Source organism: Acipenser ruthenus, chromosome 1 (assembly GCF_902713425.1).
Source record: "Acipenser ruthenus chromosome 1, fAciRut3.2 maternal haplotype, whole genome shotgun sequence".
Classification (NCBI taxonomy): Eukaryota; Metazoa; Chordata; class Actinopteri; order Acipenseriformes; family Acipenseridae; genus Acipenser; species Acipenser ruthenus.
Window position 1 is genome coordinate 40,701,306 of NC_081189.1, and position 27,189 is coordinate 40,728,494.

A 27,189-nucleotide genomic window follows, 5' to 3' on the forward strand; every position below is an offset into this window, starting at 1 on the left:
CTTGATTTGAATATTTATTAAAATTGCAGTTTTTTTCCTCCCCACTCATGGGAACAGCCGTAAACAACTGCAAGTTATTCAGCTGTCCTCATTTGTGGAACTACAGCACTCTATGAATGTTCATAGTGTATTCTCTATTTCCTGGAATTACTGTATGCATGACCACTTCTTAGGCTCTGCTAAAACAGTGTGGATTAGTCATGGTGCTCTACTTTGTCAGATACTAATAACTTACTTGGTTGTGGAGAAAGACATCACTGACATTCTTCCACATATATCAATATCCTACATACACATTATGGTTGTGGGTAATGGTGCTCTAGATTTGTTTTATTTTAGTATTAGTGAGTTAAAGTTGCATGTGTAAATTAAACTGACAGCTTTCCATTACATTCCAAAAATTCCAAAACAGACATGTCATTTTTAAAATTTTTACATTATTTTGTTAAATGTGTAGAACAATGCTTTCTACACACTGGTCAACCCACATGTTGAAATTTCATAAGTTAACAAAAAAAAAATCACACATAGTGGGTGTTTATTTATTTTTATTATACAAAAGTTTAGTTTAATTACAATGTTAAATACAACAAATGCCAATTCTCATCTGTTTCAATTAATCCAGAGAATGCAAAAACTGTAACAGACAACCAATGGTTGGTCTTGTGACAGTAAGAATGATCTTCATAAAACCAAGTTGTATTTCCTTTTACAATCCTAAAGTCTACTTTAATTATAGTGTAAGAAATAGGTGAAAAATACAGGTAAAATAAATCATATATCTAACATTTAAATTGCTTTTGGTGGTTGTATAAAGTTCACATTATCCACAAACCTTTTTTCTGTTAGAATCCCACAGGAGTTTTCAATGGACAGATTTATCCACAGCAAAGTAACTAAAATGAAAACCTTGTCAATTTAAATTACAGCAAATAACTAAACATGGTCTTATTGTGGTATTATGAAGACACTGTACAGCAAGATAAAAGTCCCATCCCAGTTCTGTTGTCTGTTACTTAAAGGAACATTTCATCAAGCCTCTTAGATTATCTTGACCACTGGAAAGTATTTATGTGCTGAAAAATCAAACTCTGGCAGAACCTGGAAACATAAAGGATGACTGAATCAGATAATTTTTTTCTCCTACAAAACTGAAAGCGAGACAACGCTAAAGCTACAGTACAAGGGTTTGATTTCATTGCCCTTTTCATGACACTGCTAACAGGTATTCTGTGGGTTGATAACATTTTGAAAACAACGTCTGAAGCCTCTCTCTAAATTGAGCTCTCATCTGGGCTGTGCACAGGCTTAAGAAGTAATCATACAAGTGGTTACGTCGGTTTACACAGATGAATAAAACAGGCTCAACACTTCAAGCATTTCCACCCTAAGCAAGTGGACGCACCCCACACACAAATAATCAAGTTTATGAAATGCTTATACAATGGCTAGCACAAACTGTGGACTACTCAAAACAAATGCCATGTTATCAGAAACAGACAATTGTATGCGCTAGCTTTATGAATGCAAGTGAAAATAAAGAAAGTTCAGCTCAGAAAGTTCAACTAATAGGGAACTGATACTTTGATCTGCACTATCAATACTCATGTAATCATAGTAAATGTAGATTTACACTCACCCTCGTCTCCTTTTTGTGCCCTCCTGCAAGCAGCTTCATCACCACGATGTTGGGTTTTGCCACTTTCAGTATTCGATTCACCTATACAAACAAATCATTCGGTGTAAAGAAAAAAATTAATAAAAAAAAGAAAACTTTCCCAGGTTAACTGCTACTTGAGATCGTGGATATCCCCACACATCACAAACTCCTCCTCCCCCCCCCCCCCCCCCCCTGCCCCCACATTCAGTATAAAGAGGGCGGAACTGTGGGTCCACTGGGACCCTTTGAAAACCAGCCTGCTGAAGTTTAGTATCAAGATCTCACCTCTGGATCTGGATTGGGGACGTTTTCCAAGATCATCTTGGCCTGCTGGAAGTGTTTACTAGCTGCCATGTAGAGGTCCGAGGACTGAGGAGGAGGGCTGTACTTATTGAGGTCAGACATTTCCTGGACAACAGAATTGTGTCTGATTAGTGGAGTATGCATTAATGAAAATCTCATCAGTTTAAAAATAGTTAAAATTGAGAATAACACAATCTCCTATTTTAAGATTACATTTATAGAATGCTTGAGCAAATTGAAAACAACAAAGGTATATTCTTCATTTTGTGTATTAAAGTAGATAAAATGACAGGTTAGCCCTAAAGTTTCTGTGGACCCACTCTATTCCTTTCTACTTACCTTGAACTGTATGTAATGCACAGGTGGGGGTGTTACAACGCTGTTAAATGGGGCAAATCGGTGCTCGTATCGCACTTGCTCACTATCCAGCTCAAACTTTGGTTTTCTCACTTTTCCATCCATTTCAAAAGCAATCATGGTCTGAAAGAAAAGGATTTACTCTCATTAGTGGTTTGAGTGCTTTCCATACGATTCCAGGCCAGCACCAGAGTACACTTAAATGGTAAACTGCCTAATTACTGAGTGGACAGTCTCTTCAAACTCTCAATTGGTAAATAGCTTTTCCTTATAATGTCAATCCTGTATACTACCATTTATTTGTTAGTTACCTATGCTTTGATATAAGGAAGCATTAACTAAAGCTGCTTTTGGAAGAAGGATGTCTCTCTGTCTTACTTTGGTTACTTTTGGTAAACATTTTATTGTGAACCATATTGCTGTCTCTAAAACTTGGCAAACAATATACAAGATAGCTGTGAGCTGAAGGCAGTAATCACATTTAGTGCTCTCTAGTACCTGAGAAAACAAGAACAAAACAAGAAATAACCTTATTCACTTTTGTCTAATTCTTGTATATGCTGCCACCTAGCAGGCATGATGTTGGTGGTACAGAATTTACCATTTTCTCAGTGAAACACAGGAGTGGCTGATCTGTCCTGCGATTCTGTCTAAATGCCTTGAACTGCATTATTAGACCAGTAAATCGTGCAAGACATATTCAGTTTCTAAATCACAAGTAGTCTATAGCATATAGCTCTGTTCAAACACCTTCATTACACCACTATCCCCTGCTACTTTTAAAATTAGAAGAAAGCATTGTAATCTTCACCTTGTACATTCCAGCACACATATTCTGGTAGGCCTGACTCATTGTGATTTCTCTGCTCAGGGGCCTTGCTGTGGAGAAATTATATTTCCATTATTAAGTCTTTTAAGCCTTTCCCCATGACAGGTTAAACAATTGAAATTACACTCCATGTTAAAAGTGAACTAGGCTGCAAGATAGTTCAAACAACTATCAGATTTCCTTGTTACCCTTTTTCTTTTTCTTTGACTTCTTGTTGCTGCGGCCCTTCTGTTGCTCCTCTGTGATCCTCTCCTCAGCCATTTGGGAGCTGTCAGCTCGACTCAATGTTGACATCAGCCATGCATAGAGAAATTCAGATAGGTACCTGAACACAAGGGGGAATTGAACAATCCATCTTTATTTAAAAAAGGCTTTTGCACCATGGATGAATTATTTATTATAGAGACATCTGAATCAGTACAGCCATGCGACATGCATCACCTCATTAAATAGGGGACTAATACATGCATACAATAATCATCTCGAGGTACAGCAGATAGTCAATAGCAACCTAAGCTACAGGAATCATTTTAACCTCCTCAATTTAAAATGTAATGAATCTATGTGTTTTTAAACAAGGTAAGAGCATACCAGTAAATGTAGTAATATTCATGCATGCTGTAGAGTTCCAGTTCAAAACCACTCAGGAGGTACTGGATCATGACCCTTAGGCTATGGTAAAGGATCCAGGTTCCCAAACATGCCAGATGCTGCCTCTGGGGTTCCTGTTTCATGAGCATGCTGTGGAGAGCTGCATCCACTTTCTCTGCCTGTAGAGAAACACAGAAAGGCTCCAGTGATGAAAGTCAAAATTTGATTTGCAAATACGGATATAGGAATTATTGTTTGGACAAGGCTGAAGTAACCTTGCTGTGAATGGTACTTTCATATCGGTTGATATCTTTAGTCTTGAGGTCTGTAAATTCCTTAGGCTTTTAGATTTTGTATACAGTTTATATATTTTTAAATTGGGGAGGCGATCACACTTTTCATCTCAATAATAAGTCAAATATTTAGTCAATTTATGCAGAAAAAAACAACTTGTATTTCATCAGGAAACACTGGTGTTATAAATGCTCTATACTTAGAATTCCCCTGCCGCTTGGTACAGCATATTACTGTGACTACTGATCTCTTTGTCTTACGAAAACCAACATTATTTTAGACAGAATCCTGTATCTGAATTTTACTCTGCATTGCATGAGAACATGACATTGGCAATACAGACCCTTTCTATTTTTCACAGAAACCTTACCTCATCCTGTAGGGTGGCAAACTCCTCCAGAATGTGCCCCAGCTTGTCTCTCTGTCGAGCCCGGTTGTGGCCATGGATCTGGATCAGACTGCAGAATGGCTTCAGAAGCAGAAGAGTCCAATTACTATTACTGGATTAGCAAAACACACAATCTGGAACTACAAACCTGTTCTGCTGATCATGATCTGTTCAGTGGAGCAGCACATGGTATATTACAAATCACGATTAGAAATTAAAATTAATAACTGAGTGGGACTGTCAAATCACGGATTCTATGCCCAGTCAAAATAATACACTTATAATTGTTGTCCATAGCTTACCCGTGCACAGTGTGTAACAAATGAGTCAATGTAATCCTTGGCCTGATGGTTGTTATACAAGCAGCACCTAGAAAACAAAAAAATATCCATTTTGGGTCATTTTATACCAAGGGAAAGTGTATGGAGATTACAAGGCAAATATTTGTTACTTACTTTGCTGAAAGAACAGGAGGGCTCACAAAGTACCTTAAAGCCTCCTTTATCATGTCTTGCATTAGATGCGTCCCAAAGACTTTTCTGTTATCGATCAAGAAAGTTGTCTGTAAAAAAAGAGCTTAGAGTAAGGCTAAACATAATTTGGGGCAGATTTAACTAAAAAGAAAACATAAATGTGGGAGGTATTCCTTCATAGTACAGACGGAAAGTTAAAAAGAATACACACAATACTTTAAAATCCCTTAAAACCAGTCACTGTTATTAACTATTATGGGTGCCATATGTTTACAATTCTCCAGCAATAAGTACAAAAATAAAATTAAAAAGCTCTTACTTGTAGCAAAGACCTAGAGAGCACACAAGGGGACTGTTCACTGAACTCACAGAAAAAATCCTGAAAAAATGAATTTCAAATCAAAGATCCACAAAACTAAGCCAACAGACAGAAACGACAGAGCTCAATGACATGAAGTATGAAGGTGGTTAGAAGAATCTCGGCAAAGAATATACTGTAGAACAATATTCAAATAATCATTCAGCTTTGCATATCTTGCAGATATTGCTAAATACATGTGTAAATGATGAAAATAGTTTAAGGTTGTTTGGTTCTCTACAGCTCAAAACACCCAGCAAACAAGTTACCAATGAGGTATGCTTTCAGATTAAGTCAACAGATGGCCAAATAAAATAATGTACAGTAGTAAACCAACACTTAGACGGTATACTTCTGTGTAAAACTGAACATTATTGTGGGACTCTGTAACTTATGTAATGTAACAAACACTTTAATTCAGATTGTATAATCATATAAACACTTCTTACCAGTATGGAGTGCAGATTTGCAGTGTTGACAACCTCACAGACAGTTTTTATTCTCTCTATTAGTTTGGTGAAGTAGTTGACCATTTCTTCCCTTTTAATGATTTTGGCATAGCGAGGAAAGGTTGGAGGTAACAACCTCTGATTAACCAGAGGTTCAAATCCCATCATTATTGGATGATCTAAATAAGAGGCAAATGGATATGAAAACACATATGAAAATAAGTAGTGATGGGCATCAGTATCGCTATTTTGATATGACATGGATAATTTCCACATCGCGATATTGTGGGATTAAAAATAAATAAATCACGTACACTTAGAGACATACTTTTTATTGCTAAAAATAAAAAAACATATTTAGTTATAAAAACAAGTTTAGTTATATCAAGTTTATTTTATATTAAGATACAACCCTATACATACCAATCATTGTTAGTCTCATAGGCAAACACCACACACTAAAGTATTGGCTATTGGCATTATTTTGAGATATGCGCATGCTTCAGCGGTTCATTACTTACATTATAATTAATGTATTTTTAAAATGTGAACTTTCAGTATTATAAATGAGATGTACTTTTAAAACATCAAAACACATCTCAAAATAATCCAACATTCGGCATGGCACTGTACTTAATACTTTTAGAGGTGTTGCGAGTCAGAATTTACATGCAGAGCAGCTGAAGATTCAATTACTTCCAGATTGTCTAGAAAGTCTGTGCGCAGTGAAGTATAGAAATATTTCAGTTTTGAGGTAGCTGATGATGGATAGTAAAACAGTATAACAAGACCTTGTTTTTCTCCATGGATATTGTGAATCAAAGCACCACAAAGTTAAACTAAGTTATTTATTTTCATTCATATGTAAATATTTGTTAATGTCTATATATGTTTGATATTGCAATTGTGTTATTATATTTCTGTGTTTTGGAAGACTTCCATATGGAAATACATGCACAATATCAATATACAATGTTCATATCATTGCCCATCACTAAAAAATACGTTTTTAAAAATGCAACACATCATTTAAAAATAGATAAGCAAGGTAAATGGCATGCTAAAAAGAAGGAAAAAAGAAGGTGTCACTACAAAAATAAGTGAAATAAAAATGTTCATTTAGAAAAAAACCTGGTAAACTGAGTTTTTACAGCGGTGGTAATTTAGAAAGACTTCTCAAGTAAGCAAACAAAACTTCTAGATGGGAGTGAAACAAGTAAGTAGCTCCAAGACAGGTGTAATCTTTAGGATTCTTTAGCAACACGAGACATGGTAAAGCTGCATCCACACGGGACGCGAGCGAAGTCGATGAATGTCAATCCACACCGGACGCGACTTGGAAATGATCCAAAAGACTGGAAATAAATACATGACCCCGCCCGTGCATTCCTATTGGACATACTACAGATGGGCTGTCCCATTACAAAACAGGTCTTGTTTGATAAAAGGTTACCACCATGACCTCCAGCAACTCCGTTGTAAAATAAAGGTTGGACTTGTAAAATCTATAGATCAGAGTTATTGAACATCCCTATATATCCAACGGTTTTATTGACAGCTGGACAACAGTAACATAGTTGAACTGACATTTTCAACAAAATTATTTTATTGTTATACATTTATATATACAACTTACTGCAATCTCAGTTGTGTTTCTTTACAAATTCCTTCATTGATTCTTTTTATTAACTTCTTTAAGTATTTTAAAGTGCAACAGTATTATTATTATTATTATTATTATTATTATTATTATTATTATTATTATTATTATTATTATTATTATTATTGTTGAGCATACATAATCACTATCTATTATTATTATTTTTATTATTATTATTATTATTATTATTATTATTATTATCTGTGTTATTATGCGCAAGTCACCACTTACCTTGTATTACGACCGATTCCGTTCTGCAAATCTATTTTTCTACTTTATTGTAAACACTATTGAAGACTGTGACGCATCAGATCATGGGTGAGTGTGTGAGTCGTCTCTGACTTCATTTACTTATGAATAATCTTCAAAACTATGAGCTTGGTAATGTTGGCATGTGTCACATAGAATACAAACGTGTTGCTGGCTTTGTTTTACAATGTATAGAATAGTAGGACCTTGATAATATTTTTGTTTGTTAGATGAATCTCTCTATGCATATGTTCACTGTATACGTATGTAAAGACATTCTTCTTGTCACAGATTTGTGCCACAGAACAATTTAGTGAACAAAATGTTATTTATCATAAAAGCAAATAAACAAACCAAAAAAAAGCCACAGCTTAAAATTAGGTCACATGTTTAAGTTGTGTGAATGCGGGACCTTTTTTGTGTCATTTTTAAAAGCCAGCAATTTTTCATTTAAATGCTGGATATGTAGACTGCATGCATGGTCCAGTTTATTTTTGCTTATTAATAAACCTATTTTTATGCAGCTTGCATAATCGGAAAGAAAATGTCTTGGTGCTGCTAAATACACCACCTGCAAGCCATGGCTACTGGGACTACATAAAATGATTCACTTGTTTTGAGGCGCAACGTGTTTTGATGCATGTGTTTGATGTGTTTCAAGGGTGTTAACCTTGCTTCTGATTGGTCAGTTTCATTCCAGTCACGAGACGAAAAAAAAATAGAAACAGGTTCTATTTTAGTGACGCGAAATTTTCTCAAAGCGACGTCGCTCGTATCGCTCGATGCTGGTGTGGATGCTCCCATTTGACTGCAGTGACTTCTAAATTATTCGCTCGCATCGCTCGCATCCTTAAGTCTTCTGGTAAGTTTACAAAAAAATAAATAAAAAAAAACCTTTTGGGTCTATTTCACAAGTACAAAAGTTCTTTCAGGAACCAGATGTATGCTTAATCACTTCCTAATCAAAACATATGAAAAAAACTGAACGAATTATAGCTGATTTTTTTTTCTTAGCTTCAACCTCATTAGTCTTAAATTAGTGGTCATATTATTAATTAGCTATGCATAGTTATTAGTAAGGGGTACACAATCTACAAGATTGAATGGGTTGCAGATACAGGATGTAGACAATACAATGATTTATTACTAAATAAAAGACCTACAAGCCTTTCCTTGGTTTCCCCATTTTATTTGATATACATACAGCTATTAGTTGAGCATTTCATAGCAATGTATCTAAATTACTGGTAATTAAAAGAAATGTTAGAAATTGCTCTTTACCCCCTTTCGTAGTATCGTTTTGTGCCTGGACACCATGATGGATAGAAGTGTGGAGAGCTGAAAGCAGGTCTGCTGCTTGTATCATCAACTTCTGAGCTTCAGTAACCGAGCTAGTCTGGGAAAAGGAAATGAGCAGATAATTTTAGTTTTCCTCACAACAAACTAAGCAATATAATTCAAGGTCTCGAATAAGAAAAACATTTGTTTAACACTAAAATTAAAAAGTAGTTAATGCAGGTTAAAATATTTCCCAAGGTGTCATTCCAGCCCAAGGGGGGGTTGTTTGACCCCTTTCGAGAAGATGCAAATCTATGAATGTTATTTGTCTAGGTCACCCCTACATTAGGTCAAAAGTCATAAAAAAATAAAAAGTAACCAGGCACATTTTCATGAGTTACACAGCTCTTGTTTAGCAGGCACATGACACTAACCCTGGATCCTTTCTCCTGCTCACATTTGGTTAATTGATCATTAACTACAAAAGGAGTAAATCGATCATTTCCCCACTTGAGCTGGATTGAGCCCAGTCTTTCAAGTGAAATATCATCTACTTTTTTTTTTTACAGCTGTTTTAAAAACAAGCTTAGCTATGTAGCTATATTACACATTTATGTTAATGTGCAGAAAGGGGTCTCACCTCTTTTTTCGTGAATGCTAATAAAGCTGTCAGCAGTAAGCGTGTAAACTTAATTCTGCTAAAAAGCGCTGAGCACTGTTGATGCTATAAAAACATTAAAAAAAGACAAAAAAACACATTCTTGGTTAGCTTCTCCACTTAAACTGTTGTAAAATTACAATTCTCTCAAATCTGAATGAATCAGGTTTCATGCTGCCCTCACCAGATTGCCAAATGAAATAAGATGTCTACCTCACCTAAACTTAACATTCAAAACAATAACAAGATACAATGCATAAGTCATACTGCCAAAAAAAGATCTGATGGAAAAATGGCGACAGAACTAAAAAACCCCTGGACTCAAGCACAGAGACGGAATTGTCCTCTGAGAACTGAGATACCGAAATAGCAGTATGAGAATTCAAAAGACAGTTTGATCCCGTCTCTAGGTCGATATACAAACATTAAATTTTTTTTTATAAATCTAAAGTAATAAAAAAAATCCAGAGATGCTTTCACACCTATCATTGTAATTTGTGGGGCGCCATGCTCCAGTGGAGAGCACAATACCATCAATTGACAAGGGTTCTGTAAATTGTTCTTTGCTGATTCCTAGTTTTAGCAACAGCCTACTAAGAAATTTAGCAAGCCTTCTATTTCAACACATTCCACAACATCTTCAAGGCTCAAGTTAGTAGTTTCCCATAGCTTTTACATAGAAATAAAGTCATTAGAAGGGTGAAAAGGTTCTACTCTTACTTCAAGTTCAACATCTGGGTTCCTTTCTTCTCCGTGACGACTTCTCGTGCTCTGCCAGAAAAAAACACAACAAATAATAATAATAATAATAAAAAATAATAATAAAATACAATATTTATTTTAGAATCAAACACACACACACACACACACACACAAATACACAAGCAAAAACAATATGACTTGTTTAATACAAAGTTTAGGTGTAAAAAACAGGATTTGTCTCATGACAGATAGGACCTTTCCTTTTATAAACAATACAGCCTTGGTGTGTCAACCCACTACTACATTCTGAAGCTACCAGATCTATGTGAGGGTGAAACTGGAAGGACATGCATACACTCAAGTCTCGATTCAGTCAGCAGGTGGCACTGTGGTGTATAAATGATCAACTATTGGAAAGTGAACTTGGTTGTACAATCCACAAATTATTTTCAAAAATTTAAATTGGAGGTTGGTGAATAGAGGAAGATGTCAAAGTGCTGAAGATAAAAATTGAATCAACAGGATGAGCAGACAAAGTACCAGGCATTTACAAGAATTAAGTGTTACAGAACACCCTGCGATATTACTTTACGTTTGCTGTATCCTGTGTTCAGTATCGCAATTTTTAAACACAAAATATCAAAATAATTGTGATTACTTAAATATATTGCTGCGGTACAGGTGTCACAGGATACAGGATAATACTTTTCTTGTAGGCTGTTCTATAACACTAAGATGGCTAAGCTTATAGAACAGGCTGTGCAAAACTTTTATATAGCTATGGATCACAACCCACTGTTTTGTTTTTTTTTTAACCAAAAACAAAGTGAATATTGCTAGTGAAAAACAATACCTTTACTCTTCTTTGTAAGTCATCTTCAACATCTTTCAGCATGCCTTGAAGTTGGAAGCAGAAAGCCAGAACATTAAGGATGATATGTTAAGGTTATTTTTAATATTTTATGATTTCAAAGACCCCAACTAGCACTAGGGTTGGAGGACAATGTCATTTTCAATTATAGATTATTGGCTAAAAATGATGTTTCAATTATTATTTAACACCCTGCCTTCCTCCCCTAGCAACTCTAACAAATCAGTTGTCTACAACAGAAACATGGTTATCATCAACAATGATCATCGCGTATCACTTTCAGTACAATGAATAATGAAGACTACAAATATTTATGGATAATATCACAACCTGACTTAGCGTTAATCTTGGACTACCTTACCTAAAGGTAACATTAGATAGTCCTAGATTAGAGCTAGGTCTCTGAAACTAGCTGTTCAGGTTCTTATGCTTATTGCCTAGGCTGAGCATACTAGGGGTATCTTATCATGTGACCAGAGCAAAAGACACCTTATATAACACTTGCATGCCCTATGCAATTGGTAGTCCTGAGATCTGAATTGATTTTAAAGTATATATATTTGGGTATCCCACCTCCATTTTAAAAATCATACCTGTAACTCTCAAATCTGTCACATTGTTTGCCATTTTGAAACCATATGTCATTGCCTGGAAATCCTCCTAAAACAAAAATACATTTTGCTCAGTCAGGAAAACATACTTGTTCTGCAGCTTCACACTCAACTATTTTAGTTGGGCCATTCCATTAAATAGTACAGTGAGAAGTCATTGATATCAGGCAAACATTTGTGTGGTGGGGTCTATCCTAACACAAAGAAGTTTAGTCATGAAAATGTCTGCTCTTGATGACTTACTCTAACAAATATCATATTTTAATTAAATGGCCCACTTGTTTTTATAGTTTTCTCAAAATACATCTTAATTTTCTAGTTGTTATTGAAATTGGAATGTGTGATTTCTGACCAAGGAGACCCTGACAATGATATAATGCCAATGTGACCTTTTACTGGAACCAACTCCCCAGTAATGTTGTTGAAGCTGACACCCTGGGATCATTCAAGAAGCTGCTTGATGAGATTCTGGGATCAATATACTACTAACAACCAAAACAGCAAGATGGGCCGAATGGCATCCTCTCGTTTGTAAACTTTCTTATGTTCTTATGTTTTATGGGATTGTGAACCGGATGGCTTGTGGGTGACGTCAGACCAGAAAATGAATGGATCAACACAGGCAAGTACTATGGGGCGTGAAGCAAATGTGCTTGTTTCTTTATTAAATAAAATAATTTAACTTAACAAAACTCGCAAAAGTAAACGGCACGGTGGCCAAAACAGACAAACAAAACAGACACAGGACAAACAAGTATCGTGCTGTGTAAAACCAGCATGGGTAGCAATTGTTTTCTATCTTATTCTTTTTACTTCACATCTCTTGTTCTGCCTCTGAACACGCTAACCTCGTTCAACCAAAGCTGCAGGTTTTTATACATGTGACCGTCTCCAGATTAGTAATAAATTAATCAATCTGGAGACGGTCACATTCTGCACGGGTTTAGCTGGATGGGGAATTTTAACCCCATCCATGCTGTAAAATAATTAACAACAAAACAATGTTCAAACACAAGACAGTAGTACCTTTAAATAACAATACAACACATACAAAATAACCCAAAACATAAAGTACGCACAGGGGCGGGGAGTACCCTGTCACATGAATACATACTTTAACTAAATGACTGGTCACAGGTTGGTTGGCACAGTTCATGTGTACTGCTTGTTTTTTTGCATGGTTTTCATCTGATTAATCCATATATGCTAGTAAAACAACCCTCAGAATGCATGTTTGGCGTTTTAAAACACCAGCACTTCAGGAACTTTAAAGTAGCTGTGCGGAACAGTAACAGTTTTCAAGAAAAAATGCTCACTGGGGTAACGAGATTGACATGGGAGATGTTCAGCAAGTCAAAGCCTTAAACAGTAGCATGCCCTTGTCAGTTTTAACTTTTGATTAGGAAGCTCTGTTGATTTAGTAATCAATTTCCAAAATGAAACCGGGAGGTAAAAAAGTAAAAAGCTTCTACACCTGCCTCCAGAAATGCAACAGCATTTTTTTTTGTACTCTTCTGAATACATATAACAGAGTTCTCCTTTGTGTAATAAACTCCCCTGGGAAAAGCCAATAGCTACACTTGCTTGTTTTAAAAGATAATTTCTAAACTCTACAGTTTTCCATTTATCTTGGGAGAGGGGAAAAAAGCCAGATACATTCAGATTCAGATCACATTAAATGATGTTTGATTGGAAAATGTGTGCATATTATTGATGGTGATGCTTTTTCTTTCTCCAAGTGAGGTAGTTTACACCACAGCTCCATGTTAAAAGTTTCCACTGAGTCTAAGCAGACCTGTTCTTGTACAAGCAAAAACAAAACAACACCTTCTCATAAATGGTTGGCTCATGTTTAAGAAATGGCAGGGAAATTAAAACAACTACATGGGTTAACCTTAGAAGGAAATCCAGAGAAGGAAACACAGCTTCAACCAAATCCCAAGTAAGGGCTTACCTCCTCAAAGACAGCAGCTTTATTGACTTTCTCTCTAGCAATATCACAGATTTTCAGAATGCCCAACGCAAAGGCCTTCATGGCAGGGTCCTCAATCAAGTCAGGGTTATGAACGTACAGGCAGGTGAAAACCGTCTGGGCTAAAGAATGGCCTTCAAGCCAGGTTATCTGTAAGAATGTTTTACATTTAGTAAAAAAAAAAAAAAGAGAGGACAATGAAAATATTTCTATCAATTTCTCTCACTATACAATTCAAACTTGAATCTTTCAAGTGGGCTTCTTGAAGTTAAGGTTGCATTTAAAATGAGTTTAAAGATTGTAAAGTTAGGGTATCTACCTTAGGATAATGACTGCTCTACATGGAACCTGATTGGCTGAGACAATCCATGAGTTCTATAAACCACATTCTGTTTACTCATTAATATCAAACTTGATTTAAATAATCAAAACATTATTTAAAACGACTGCTGGACTGTTATGTATAAAATAAGGTTTGATGGTAACAAAACAAACAGTCCAGAACAGGGCTGTCCAATGGATGGCTCGAGCCACATACTGTATTAAGTCCTACAGTACGTCTCTTTTGAAGAATCCCATTTAAGGTATAGCTTGAAAAAACGGCAGGGGCAATCTGTAGTATTACTGTAGGTAGATGTAAGTACAGTCAAAATACAGCAAAATGTATCTTTAAAAATGCATTTTTAATGAGCAAAACACTTTAGGACTTAAGTGGTGTCTGAGAGTAGTTGCTGCTAGTCACCTTACTAGTTAACTAAGCTTCTTGTGACATTTCTTATTTCGTATTTGCTACAATTGACAAAAAAACCCTGTACTTATTTACTGTCTCACCAGCATTTGCGCGACAGTTTCAGAAAATGGCAAATGAAAAAGAGCTCCATGTGATAAGTGTGATTAATATATATATATATAAGTTTTAGACAGCAAAAAGTAAACAAACCAGATCTCATGGGACAGAAAAAAGGCAAGGACGGTATTCTGAAATGCCTCGCTTAAACAGTAACCAACTTCCTGAAAATGTTGTGTAGTGATTTTTATATATATATATATATATATATATATATATATATATATATATATATAGCAGTGTGGAGTAGTGGTTAGGGCTCTGGACTCTTAACCGGAAGGTCGTGGGTTCAATCCCCGGTGGGGACGCTGCTGCTGTACCCTTGAGCAAGGTACTTTACCTAGATTGCTCCAGTAAAAAAACCCAACTGTACAAATGGGTAATTGTATGTAAATAATGTGATATCTTGTAACAATTGTAAGTCGCCCTGGATAAGGGCGACTGCTAATAAATAAATAAATAATAATAATAATAATAATATATAAAAAAACAACTGTATAAATGGGTAATTGTATGTAAAAATAATGTGGTATCTTGTAACAATTGTAAGTCGCCCTGGATAATAAATTATTAATAATATATATATATATATATATATATATATATATATAAACTCGAGGGAGAGCTGTTTTACACAGGCTCGATCACCGCAACTGGAAAGGGTGTCTAGTATGGATCGCGTGCAGTCACACGACCACGGCAGCGCGTAGCTTGCAATGGCAAGGGGCACTGCCTACAGACAGGGGGAAGCGAGGGCACCGCGGCAGCGAGGGTATTGATGCAGTGAGTGTTTAAGCACTGAGGGACAGGCACCGAGGCTCTGAGGCGTCGGGAGCATCGAGGGCACTCGAGGCCTCGAGGATGCCGAAGCACCGAGGCAATGGCCGAGGCTGTAGGTCACCGAGGTTCTGAGGCACCGAGGACCCAAGGGTACCGTGGGCATCGAGGCCTAGACACAGGGGCGCCAAAGCACCGTGCACCAAGTACCGAGGGCAAAGCACCAATGTACTGGGCTGCGTGTCTGTGTCTGGGCTGCTTGCAGTCACACAACCAGGAACAGTGCTAGCTTGCAACGGTGTGGACAGCAGCCTGCAGACAGTTGCAGTGCAGTCACACAACCAGTGTAGAGTGAAGCTTGCAGTTGAGTGAAGCACCCAAGATGGCGCCTGGACCACGTGGAGCCCTCAACCGGTGCAGCTCGTAGCTTGCAGCGGGGTAGTGAAGTAACGAACCTGAAGAAGGGAGAGAGACAGAAAAAGAGAAAAAAGAAAACATACCTCTTCCTTTTTTTTTTTTCACACTAACACACCGCTTTATGGGTGAGTGGTGATGCGTGTGGTCTGCTCAACACAAAGGCCAAGGTCTAATGGAGGAAGCGCGTGGTTATTTATTTATTTTTAAAACTGCAATGCAGTAGAAGAGAGACACTCGACAGCAAGTTGGAGTAAAATCAATAGTAATCGGTGGCCTGTAGGGGCACTAGGCCGCATACACCGTGTGGGCGTACAACGGTCGCCCAAAGCCCTCGAGCCAACAGAGGTTGCAGAGCAAGGCTGGACTTGCTGGAGGGTCGTGTCTCCCGTCTCTCCTTTTTTTTTTTTTTTTTACAGCTGCAAAGACCAGAGGAAAATCCAGAAAGGAACGTGCAGCAAGCTGCAGAGGTTAGAAAGCAGGTTAGAATCGACGAGCTATGTAGGCTGATGAATTTTCCTTTTTTTTTAAATGAAATGCAGTTGTGTAGCATTAGCTCAGCCTTCAGTTGCCGAGTTTCTGATTCCTGGGAAGTGGCAAGCCTACTTCCAGCGATTAATTGCAAGGGAACTCACAAAAACTCGAAGAAGGAGCTCTATAGAGTCAATCACAACTGGAAAAAAGGATTATAGTAATACTCACCACCTTACCTACCTGGCTGTGAAAGGCAAAAAAGAGACCGACGTCTCCGAGTAATGACTATTTATTACCTCGGTAAGGCGGGACCGAGGACGTCATTCCGCGGAGGGGCCTATCGGCAGCTTTGATATAAAATGCTCAGCGAATACTTGACAAGCAGGCATATCCCAAAAGTATTGATTTGGCGGTCATCTTCGAATTGAAAGGGGACAACATATCAGCACTGCACGACTGCAGCTCATGTTGACACAGATTACAGTAAGGAGTGCCTAAGCTGTGAATTATATTTTATGAAATAAAAAGGATTAACTCCATTTGAACAAGCAGCCTTTGTGATGTCATAAGTGTGCAACGCTTAAATGCAAGCAACTCTATACTGTAATCATTCCTGGACTAACTCCCCAAATTTCATAGAGATCTACTTTTTCTGAAAGCTTGAATTTAGAATTTACAGTCGTGGCAGGGGATGAATGTCACCGGCGTGTTTGTTGTTTGCCGATTCTGTATGCAGGTGGAACTAGGTTGGGTTATTGTAATGCTTACCAAGCAACAAAAGCATGTGTCCATTATCCCAATCAGATCTGGCAAGGTCAAGTCCTTGATTTTGATGGCTCCACTCTTAACAGAGAGAACACAACAAAAACATTAAAAACAGAGACAATTACAAACTTTGCAAGTGAAAATACTAATTGTTTTCTCACAGTGATACGTGATTTTATACAGTTTACATCTCATGACCATGTATTAGTCTCAAGTTCAAGGTCTTTTTAGCACTGAGCAAGTAAACTTTTCCTCTGTAACACACTACAATATCAGTCATTGCTAAACATGTCAGCAGCAAGAAAATAAATGCAACTACCAGAATTCTTGTATTACTAGTTTACTCAATTTTTCCAAAAAAAAATGGGCTTTACATGTGGTATCAGGTGTTAATAAACACGGAAACTAGTATTTATAGGTAGCTGAGTTTGACTTTTCTTACTGTGCTCCAGTGTAATTCAGCTGTACTATGAGAACAGTAACATAAAGGGTTCCCAGTGGCTCACCTAGTAAAAGCACGACAGGAGACTTTCCTGCTTCAGTAACCCCTCAGGTGCCCAACAAGGCCCGGAAAAGACTAGCCAGGCTTGAACATGTCTTTAGGGTTAAGCAGCTTGGTAATATTTATTGTTTAGGTTCGGTGGGTAAAACGTGGTGATCGGCTTGACAACAGGAACGGTGGTTGCCCGTTGATCAACAAAAACTTGGCTCACCAAATCCCAAAAGCTCAATTTGGTTACCTAGTCTATCTGCATATCTAGTACATTACTGAAACAGTATATATATATTTTTTACAGTATCAATAATTATCAGTTTATAGTTATCATATAAATCAATAAATAAATCCAATATTAAAAGATATTTAAAAGTGCAACCTTCACTGCCTGTTCAAAGTTGAGCACCTTCCTGTTGACCTGGTTTCCAATCATTCCAGCATCCATCTTTGGGTCCATCATTTCAATAGCAGACATGGCTTCAAACAGGCCAAAGCTGGAGATGAGAAATCCTTTTACTGGAGTTTTTATGCATAGGATTTTATATAATACTGTGTGGTGCAAAATCATTTTTAACCAAATCAGGATATATTGTACAATTTGTAATCTTTGGCATTCAGTACTATCCATACAGGAGAGATGGCAAGTTTAGCAAAAAGGCTCTTCTACACTTTAAATCTACTTTTACCTAACGAAAGCCTGTACACGTGTACATAGAAAACACACTGTCTACCCAAGTGACCCGTCTCCTAGCTCTAAAGCTCAACAGTATCAGCCTTAACCTGCTTCAAGTTGCTATTCAATCAGACTGTGTTAGCAAACAAGACTGTGGATCATAGGATAAAAGATCTTCTTGGACTCTTCTGCCAGCTCCCCATTCAAGAACATTATTTTGAAACCCTGCACACAGCTTGTTGCCACTTTAAATCCAGCAAGCAGTTACAGTGCAGCAATTATTGGTATCTACCAGAGTTACTCACAGCTTGTCGTGAAGCAGCTCACCAAGCTTCAGTTCTGAAACAAATATAAAATGTAAATTACCACTTGACGGTGGAAACAGAATTCATGTTTATTTTTCATGTGCAACAGTAAAACACAATGCTGTATCTTAATATTTCATTTAATTTTCCATTAAGTGTCACACTAGTATGTTCTGTATAATTTTCTATTGTTCGTTGTACTTGGGTCATTATTTATGCTTGACCAATTAATGCTTGACCAATGTTCTTTGGTGGATAGTGCAACATGAATATGCTTCCCGTCCTTGAGAAACAACAACAGGTAAACACACATGAAATGATTTTAAACAGGTAATTAAAAAGTATTAGGAAAAAAATTAAGTAACAGGAATTTTCCAGGGACCACCTAATATTAAAGCATACAAATTCCAGCTTGGGAATCTAGAATTTTAAGACCTACTCATAAGACAATGCTGTCAGTCGCCCATTCATACTGTTGTGTTCCTTTACCTCTACAGGCCCCCTTGAAGTCCTGTGTGATATCCACCCAGTTTGCATTATTCTTCATCTTGTCTGGGATTCCTAGTCCCCAGCCAGCATCATCCTCTTCCACTGATGCCTTCATCACCATGATAGCTGTAAATAGAGAAAACACATGAAATATGAAGTACAATAGGTACAACAAAAATACCAGAACCTGGCTCTGATCTCATTTTACTAGCTGAAGATATATACCTGTGTGCGTGTGTATATATATATATATATATATATATATATATATATATATATATATATATATATATATATATATAGATATATATAAATTCAATATGTTGTACATATCTTTTTCAAGGGAGCATGTGTTTGAATCAAAACATCGGAGGTATTTATCAGTTTTGGACAGCATAACAACTACTTGTTACTGTTTATATTAAAATCCATGATTTATTCTAACATGATGTAATGGTGTTCTATATATTGTGACATCATTTTTACTTCTATCTTTAAATCTGTATTAATTCTAATTAACATTATTTTATATAAACTTATATTTATATTATCATGCAATGTTGGCTCTGAGGATCAGCCTTGATTTAGCCTCCCCAGTGCATCAGCATGCACAACTTTTGAATTAATTTTGTTTATTTATTTAAATGTTATATATTTATTGGAGTTAATTAGTTCATTCTTTTCTGTTGAGTCCCGCTGGCATAATCATGTTCAGTCTATTTATCCATTTACTTTATTTTATTCTTCTATATGTTGCATTGTCTAATTTTAGCTGTTTTAATACTATATCATTTATGTCATGTCCCTGACTGGTGAAGTGCTGTACTATTGGTTCATTCATTTTTTTTATTTCTAATTAATGAAAGGTGGTTCTGAATTATTTTATATAAAGTTGTTCCAGTCTCTCCAACATATTTTATTTCATCACATTTTTCACAGGCTATTCCATAAACAACATTGCTATTTTTACAGTAGGCATTAGTTTTTAGTGGATATGTGTTGTTCTTATGTTTAATTATATTTTTTACTTTTGTCCATGTATTTATACACTTTACATGTACTAGTGCAAGTATTTGTAGAATCTATTCTGTCAATTATTTTTTATGTTTACTGTGAACTAAAATATCACCTAAATTAGATTATATTTTGAATGCTACAACTGGGGCCTTAAAAAATACTTTTTTCAGTTTTTCAGAATTACGTAGAATCCGGAAGTGTTTCCAAACTATCTTAGAAATATTAGGCAAAAGTGTAGAGTAAGTCTTTACTAATGGGACTCCGTTTACCCGTTTACCTTTTTACCTCTCTCTCTCTATATATAATCTAGTAGATCATCTCTTTTTAGTTTATCCACTTTTCTTAAGTCTGTCTCTATAATTCTTTCTTTGTATCCTCTTTTTTTAAGATTTGTTTTTAATACATTTCTTTGTGAGCATATTCTTTGTATTCTTATTCCTAGACCCTTTGGGATTGCCCTTTTAGTGTGAATTGGATGTGAAGAGGACATGTGTAAATACTGGTGCATGTCAGTAGGTTTACAGAAGAGGTCAGACTCAATTGAACCTTCTTCAAGTTTTGGTATCTAAAAGTTATATATTTTTTCTTGTCCACCTTAATATTACTGTGTATTTCATTTGCCATTTTATGAAACTGGAAGAGAGATTCTTCTCCATGTGTCCAAACCCCAAAAATATAATCTACAAACCGAATGTATTCTAAAGGTTCTCTTTCCGATTTTCTAAGTAATTGTTCTTCCCATTTCCCCATGTATGCACTGGCAAAATGCACTCCTAATTTAGATCCTATTGCTGTACCATCGTTTTGTTTGTAATTCTTATCAACAAATGTAAAATAACTGTTTTCTAAAACTACGTTGATCATGTTCAGCACCTCTGCTGTTGGTATTGATTTATCCAGTCTATTATCTTGTGCTTTTTGACAAGCTTCTAAAGTTTCCATGATTACATCCATGCAAAATAAAATTGTATTCTCTGGAAGGTTGTGCTTTAGTGAATCATGTCTTTTAAAAAATATGGTAATTTCTCAACGTGTTACCCAAGTTGTTTTTCTGCTATTTCAGCTATTATGTGTGTTGATCAATCGTGCTGACTGTCATTCGCATAGGGTGATTTTCTTTGTGCATGTTAGGATTTCTTCTTACTAGGCCTGTTCTTGCATTATGTGGCTGCATGTATTTTTTTTTAATATAATGCCTTTATTGTACAGTCTCTCCGCATATATGTATTTCTGTTTAGCCAGCTATGCCATGATCGTCATCTTTCAGCCTGCAAAGAGCCTTTATACGTAATTAATTTAATGATTGGATGACGTGAGTTTGAAATTACAAGAAATATAAACATTATCTGAGTATTTATAATATTAGCATACTACTGAAAGTAGTTTGAACACTGCAGCTTTTAAGTCTACATGTATACATTGGTACACTAGAATCACTTACCCAGTTTTTGTCTAGTGAATAATTCTAGAACATAAACTACATTTCTTGCAATTCATCCTAGTTCTGTTTTACTATCGACAATTTTTGCCATAATTCATAAGCTACAAATTAAATGACCAGTTACATAGGCAACTAGTTTCATGATATCTTTGACAGTGCTATTTCCAATTGATCGAATTATAATACATATTTTGGTTATGTGCCCTTTCATAGTCAACCACAGATGCCACTTTTTGTACAATGCGCAAGACAAAGATACTGTTTTTTTTTTTTTTTTTTCTGTAAACAATGTATTCATACTCTATCAGTTGCCCGACCACTGTTTTTATTTGGACCGTGATGTTTGGAGCTTTTCGGTATCTAACGAATGCAAATGATGTTTCATTACAGATCAAAATTGGTGTTTAAGATAATGTGATAATAAAATTAAAAATAAATAAATAAATAAATAAATAAAAATCGTGCTGCTTCAGCCTGGTGCTATACGATATAATCAGAGAAAAAAAAACACAAGCAAAAAACATTAACAAACTGTATGAGTTAAGTTAATGTGACACTGTAAAACCCAAATTGATTAGCATTGCATGCAGTTATTATGTAATGTTTTGTACATGCCGTACATAACTGCTATATCCTATATTGCAGACTTGAGCAAATACAGTACAACGTGTTTGGGTTTAAACCCTCTTTCAAACACGCAGGGTGACTTCTCTACTTTACGTAGGGAAGAGCAAGAAAGAAGAGGCCTGGAACGATCAAGCTAATCGTGAGTGAAAAAAGCTAGTAACACAGTGCAGCCACATCTCTAAACTATGCACAGCACAACAATTAAAAAGCCATTCATTCGTCTCTGAACATACCTATTTAAATGTTGATTTAAAACGTCGCAAGTGGTTTTAAATGAAAGCCCATATACACTTCCAGCACTGCCTGGAAAAAAAAAAACGTGTTGAATGCTGGGAAATGTAGTGCCAGTGTCGCATACGGGGTGTTTTCAAACGTTCATTAAAACTAAAGCTACTGACAGGCTAAACTACAACCCCCGTGAGCCAGCTCATTTTCTTGTTACGTTTCCAACTAAAGCATATCTGAACTACAACTCCTATAATCCTAAACTTGGTAACCTGTCTGTCTACTTCTCGCGAGATGCGGCCAGTTGCCAAATTACTGACAGCTATGGGTCTGCGTTGGGTTTGTATCAAAATACTGAGGGGTTTCATTTGTGAGGGCTCATCCTGAAACTACATTCGCTTCTCACGCGTGACGGTCATTTTTCAGTTACCGGTGTGTATACAGTTTTGTAATGACATTGAATATGACTTTTGTTCGATTTTTTTGTAAATTGCATAGTAGTATTTTTGAGCAGGTGTAACTGGATGTGTGTGTTAATAATACGCAGAAAGCTGACAGTGATTTGCAGGTGTCAAGGCCCGTGTGTTGTTAACACTAAGTCCTAGCTAGATACAGTCATGCTCGGGATTGTAACCGGGTTTTGGTGGGTGTGGGTCTGTATGTGAAACTACTGGTACCTTGGTTTTTAGACTATTGCACTATTGCATTTCATTTATTATATTATGTATTACCCAGCAGAACAAAATGACACAAACGAATTGGTTACAATCCTGGTGATATACCTTATAAAATATTTGCAAGAAATGTAATTTCTTGTAATATGCATTGTAAATGCAGCGATGATATCCAGCTCTTTTTAAAATTCGTTGTATTAATTGTGGCTGATTATGAAATGCTGCAGTTTTGCCTTCAGTTTGTTGACTTTTTTTGGTTTTTATTCACACATATTTAGTGTAATGTTTTGCACGAAGAATGTGTTTTCCATGTTGTGCAGTTTGCAGTGTGGCGTTTAAAGTAACCTGGTAAATTTATATGAAGAGGAATTACAACATCAGCTAGTACAGACTTATCAACAGCAGTTTGATTGATGTTTCTAGTGAAAACGTGTTTGCAGTTAGTGCTTAAGAATAAGAAAATAAAGCCTCGTTTGACACGAAATGCCAACCATCATTTCCATGAGTTTCACTCTTATTTTCAGGTACCCCCCTCCCAAACACATTTTTTTTCTAAAGGAAGCATTCATATTTTTTTTTACTTTAATAGGTGCAACATAGCAGGTCAATCTTTCTGTTAATCGGGTTAAAGTGTACTGTATGTATGTGTGTGGGTGTTTAATTAAAACTGAATGTCTGGATGTTTAATATGCATTTTACTATGTCTCTGTGTTGAATTGTATGTTGTACAGTTCCAACAAATTATTAATGTATACATTTCTCTTTCTTTGAACTTGAGCCCAATAAATTTGTATTGGTACTGTATTAAGAACCCCTAAAAAGGACGTTTCTGCTGATTTGTCACGCAGCAATATATACTGTACAGTATATGGATCAGTAAAAGGGGGTTTAACTATCCTTAAAGTTTTCTTGTTGTATCCTTGTATTATAAACATTTCAATGAGGGAAATATGTTTTGTTTATTTTTTATATATAAAGATAAGATTATATAGAAAGAATTTAAGAATTAAAAAACCCTAATTACTGTTATACTATTTTAGGTTGTCTTCGAGTTTTCTTACTGTCATTTTTTAAATGTGACTTGGTAACAAATCAATGTTTTTTAAAGCAAGCTTTTGGTTGGCTGAAGTCTCCCCTGATTGCCATGTAGTGCCTGAAACCAAATCTCCAAAAATTAAGTTCCAAGCCACAAGATGGCTTCCTTTTTCCCAGGGCTTAAGAGTAACATTTTGTTTGTCTTTTATTTTAGATTCTGTGAAATGTTCAAGTGAATAATCAAAATGAACAAGGCAAAAATTATAACAGATAAAGGGTAAGTATAGGGCTTTCCATACTTTTTGAGTTGAGGAATTTATTCTTGAGGGTCTTTTAAAAAAGTTTCAAATATAATGTTCACCAACTGGACATGGTTTTTATTCCAGTAATAAGATATTTAAAAAGTTGCATTGTGGTTACATTTTGTTATTGTATTTAAATCACAATTATGAAGTCCTAAAACATGCCAGGACAGATTCACATGTTTGTCCTAAAACTGTTCCTAATATTCCGGTACTGCATTTACACCATTCTTTTGTGAATGGGAAATAAAATTGTCAATATAACAAAACTGGTACTGTAACAATTCACTTGGGTATAAATAGGAAATGCCTTTTTGTCTTGTTGGCCAATAGCACAGGTACCGTAGCAATATTAAATCCAGCTTATTCAGTAATTCTCAGTAATGTATTTCATGAGCAATGGCCTGTATGTCGTATTGTTAATCGTTAGAAACTATACTTTTAAACTGTCTGTTTTTATAGAGCAGTTACGTTTTGAGAAAAGGAGAAAATGCAACTTGTTAATGGATAGCTATTTTCATCATAAATGTTATCTTTGTTATGCAGTATTTAAACAGACTTGGAGCACACTTTCAGTTTAATTCTAGGTACAGTGTGTGAGTTGCAAGTCTAAATTTTGTTTTTAGGCAGAGGGTTTATTCAGAAATGTTTCGGAGTGCACATACAGTATATGGTTATTTTTCTGAATGCTTCAGTGGGGTAATGAAAGTCTGTCTTCTCTGCTGATGGAGTCTGGCTCTTTTGACTTCGCATGCGGCACGTTGGTCAATTAACCTTGGTATTCAACCCCCAGACGCTACCTAATATCAGGGTTGAGCAACTGTCCTGGAGGCCCTTTCTGGACCTGGTTTACATCGTAATAACATTATTAAAGGCGCAGCACATTGGGTGTGTGTGTTTTGTGGCTGGCATTTATCGTGGCTCTGGAGTGGGCGAACAGCCTGGAGCCAAGATGGCCACCATTTGCACAGCCATCTAGTTCAATTAGTTTAATTAGTTTAATTGTTTATTGGAAAAGTGTGGAGTGTGGCCAGGTGGTGGTTGATTGCCAATTCACCCCTGGCCATATGCTACACAAGAACAAAGGAATGTTTGAGTCAGATGTTGGTAGAACAGCTTGTTGTGCTCTCTGTTGATGCACCGAGATAGCCAAAGCTTGGGTGCTGTTTATTTTGAAGTATTTGTTTAAATCTTTTGTTGTGTTTATTTGTGTTTTAAATAAAAGTGCACAAAACTGCAGTATTTAATGTCTGGGACAACTAATTCAAGAGTGTAGACCAGCCTTGATCAGGACGCTAACCACATAGACCTGGATAGAACTTTATTTGGTTCCATGAAACTATTATATAAATAACATCATTTCCACAAATACCTGGTCTGGACGGGTCACAGTTTCCCACCCCTGCTGTAGGTAGTTTTATGGTTGCATTCATAACAAGCTTTATTAAAATACTGTAAGGAGTATTTAATTGACTGTTTCCAGTAGCTGACGGAGTTGAGCTCTTCAAAAGGGTCTGTGAGCCAGATCTCTAAACCTGGAGACAAGTTAAATCCACAGTTGCCGCCTCTACATTCTGTTATGCACTCTGATGTACTGCAGAGGTCGCGATAGCTTTTCTGTTCATGCATTCCTGAAACGCACATGCCCAAAATTTTGCGTCCCATCCATCAAACTACTATATGCCATAGAGTTTAAACGTTTGAACGTTTAAACTCTATGGCATATAGTAGTTTAAAAATCATTGTCTGTATATAGATATACATGTAAACACAGGTACACACTTTTTTCTTTGTTATATTTAGTAACAGTAGACCGTTCACATGACATGACAAGAAGGCAGGATTCTAAGCATTGTTTGTTGCCTTCATCTACATGTCTTTTAATATTTTTCTGCATTCCAATAAGAAACAGCATCGCCATGTCTTAAGCGAAGATTCTTGAAAATCTGTACATCTGTGTGTATATCGTTTTTTTTTTTTTTGTCAGCAGCTCTTTCACACACAGTACATCTTGCCGTCTCGATAAACAACCCATGGAAACTTCATCTCCCATTCAAAATTATAAGAACATATTTGTTTGCGTTTTTGTGCATTACTACTGCTTGTAACTGTTTCGGTCAATGTAATACTCGTACAGTCAGAGGTAGATGACTAAGAGATGCAGATGAGCGATCTTCATGAGAATCCCCTGAAGATGCTGACTGCTTTGCAAAAAAACTTCCGATTGACAACTGACTTGCTGTCAGTGTACACTCTGCACTAGGTATTCATTTTTATGCTTAAAAAAATCTCTCAGGATGTTAAACTAGTGTGGAAAATAACAAAAGCACAACGTTAAATTAGACGACTGCAAAAATGAAATGCGAGTTAAAAGTAGGATCGGGGATAAACGATTCACGTAATTTGAAACTGTTTGAAATAAAATTAAAGGGACCAAGACATATGAATAAAAGCAAAGATTGTTTTGTAATTAACAGCTTTTTCTGAGTTTAATTTTGAAACAGAATCAGCTAAATGTGTCACCTTAACTTAACTCGCATTAACCTTTTCCAAAATACTTGTTTTATTTTTTAGCAATATGGACCTCTGTTAATATGGGGCATAACACATTATTTAAAAATAAAATACAGTGGGTTGTGGGATACCATCGTATTAATTTCCACTGTTCATTGCGCTGCTATGAACTGTAGCCGAACTATTCGAACAAGATCGGCTGGCAAGACCTATGGACAATGGAACAGAGCAGGATCAGTTTCCTCATCAGATCAACATATGTTGTTCTCCCATCACCACAGAACCTAAACCTCTGCGTAGGTGAGGATCCGTCATGTCCTTTGTGTTCATCATCTGCAACATTAAGGCACATTTTGACAGGATGTAAGGTGGCTCTTAGCCAAGGACGGTTTACTTGGTGCCATGACCAGG

The 27,189-nt window shown here is 36.2% G+C and overlaps 2 protein-coding genes across 2 annotated transcripts in view; one reads left to right on the forward strand and one right to left on the reverse strand.

The window, feature by feature from the left end:
- Window positions 1-531: 531 nt before the first annotated feature.
- On the reverse strand, window positions 532-22,386 carry naa35 (N-alpha-acetyltransferase 35, NatC auxiliary subunit). The gene is made up of 23 exons (XM_034035148.3): window positions 22,262-22,386; window positions 18,944-19,069; window positions 18,455-18,488; window positions 17,856-17,970; window positions 16,984-17,058; window positions 13,686-13,853; window positions 11,714-11,780; window positions 11,103-11,146; window positions 10,268-10,318; window positions 9,530-9,613; window positions 8,893-9,007; window positions 5,703-5,881; window positions 5,215-5,274; window positions 4,878-4,984; window positions 4,725-4,791; window positions 4,405-4,503; window positions 3,741-3,919; window positions 3,338-3,474; window positions 3,132-3,199; window positions 2,303-2,443; window positions 1,946-2,068; window positions 1,640-1,720; window positions 532-1,101 (listed from the first exon to the last, which is right to left on the reverse strand). The coding sequence occupies exons 2-23, from the start codon at window positions 19,062-19,064 to the stop codon at window positions 1,042-1,044; spliced, it is 2,175 nt and encodes a 724-aa protein (XP_033891039.1). The 5' UTR covers window positions 19,065-19,069; window positions 22,262-22,386; the 3' UTR covers window positions 532-1,041.
- A 127-nt stretch (window positions 22,387-22,513) lies between these two features.
- LOC117421157 (cytosolic carboxypeptidase 1-like) overlaps window positions 22,514-27,189 on the forward strand; it is a 103,337-nt gene continuing 98,661 nt past the window's right edge. Inside the window, exons 1-2 of the mRNA XM_034035153.3 lie at window positions 22,514-22,685; window positions 24,177-24,239. Coding sequence (XP_033891044.3) covers window positions 24,208-24,239 — 32 coding nt within the window. The 5' untranslated portion in view covers window positions 22,514-22,685; window positions 24,177-24,207. The remainder of the gene's footprint in view (window positions 22,686-24,176; window positions 24,240-27,189) is intronic.

Coding starts and splice junctions, on each gene's coding strand:
- naa35 (XM_034035148.3), bottom strand. CDS start 19,064: ATGGTGATGAAGGCATCAGTGGAAGAGGATGATGCTGGCTGGGGACTA. Junction 17,971..18,454: donor GAGCTGCTTCACGACAAGCT/GTGAGTAACTCT, acceptor TCTCATCTCCAG/CTTTGGCCTGTTTGAAGCCA. Junction 3,200..3,337: donor GTCAAAGAAAAAGAAAAAGG/GTAACAAGGAAA, acceptor ATTTCTCCACAG/CAAGGCCCCTGAGCAGAGAA.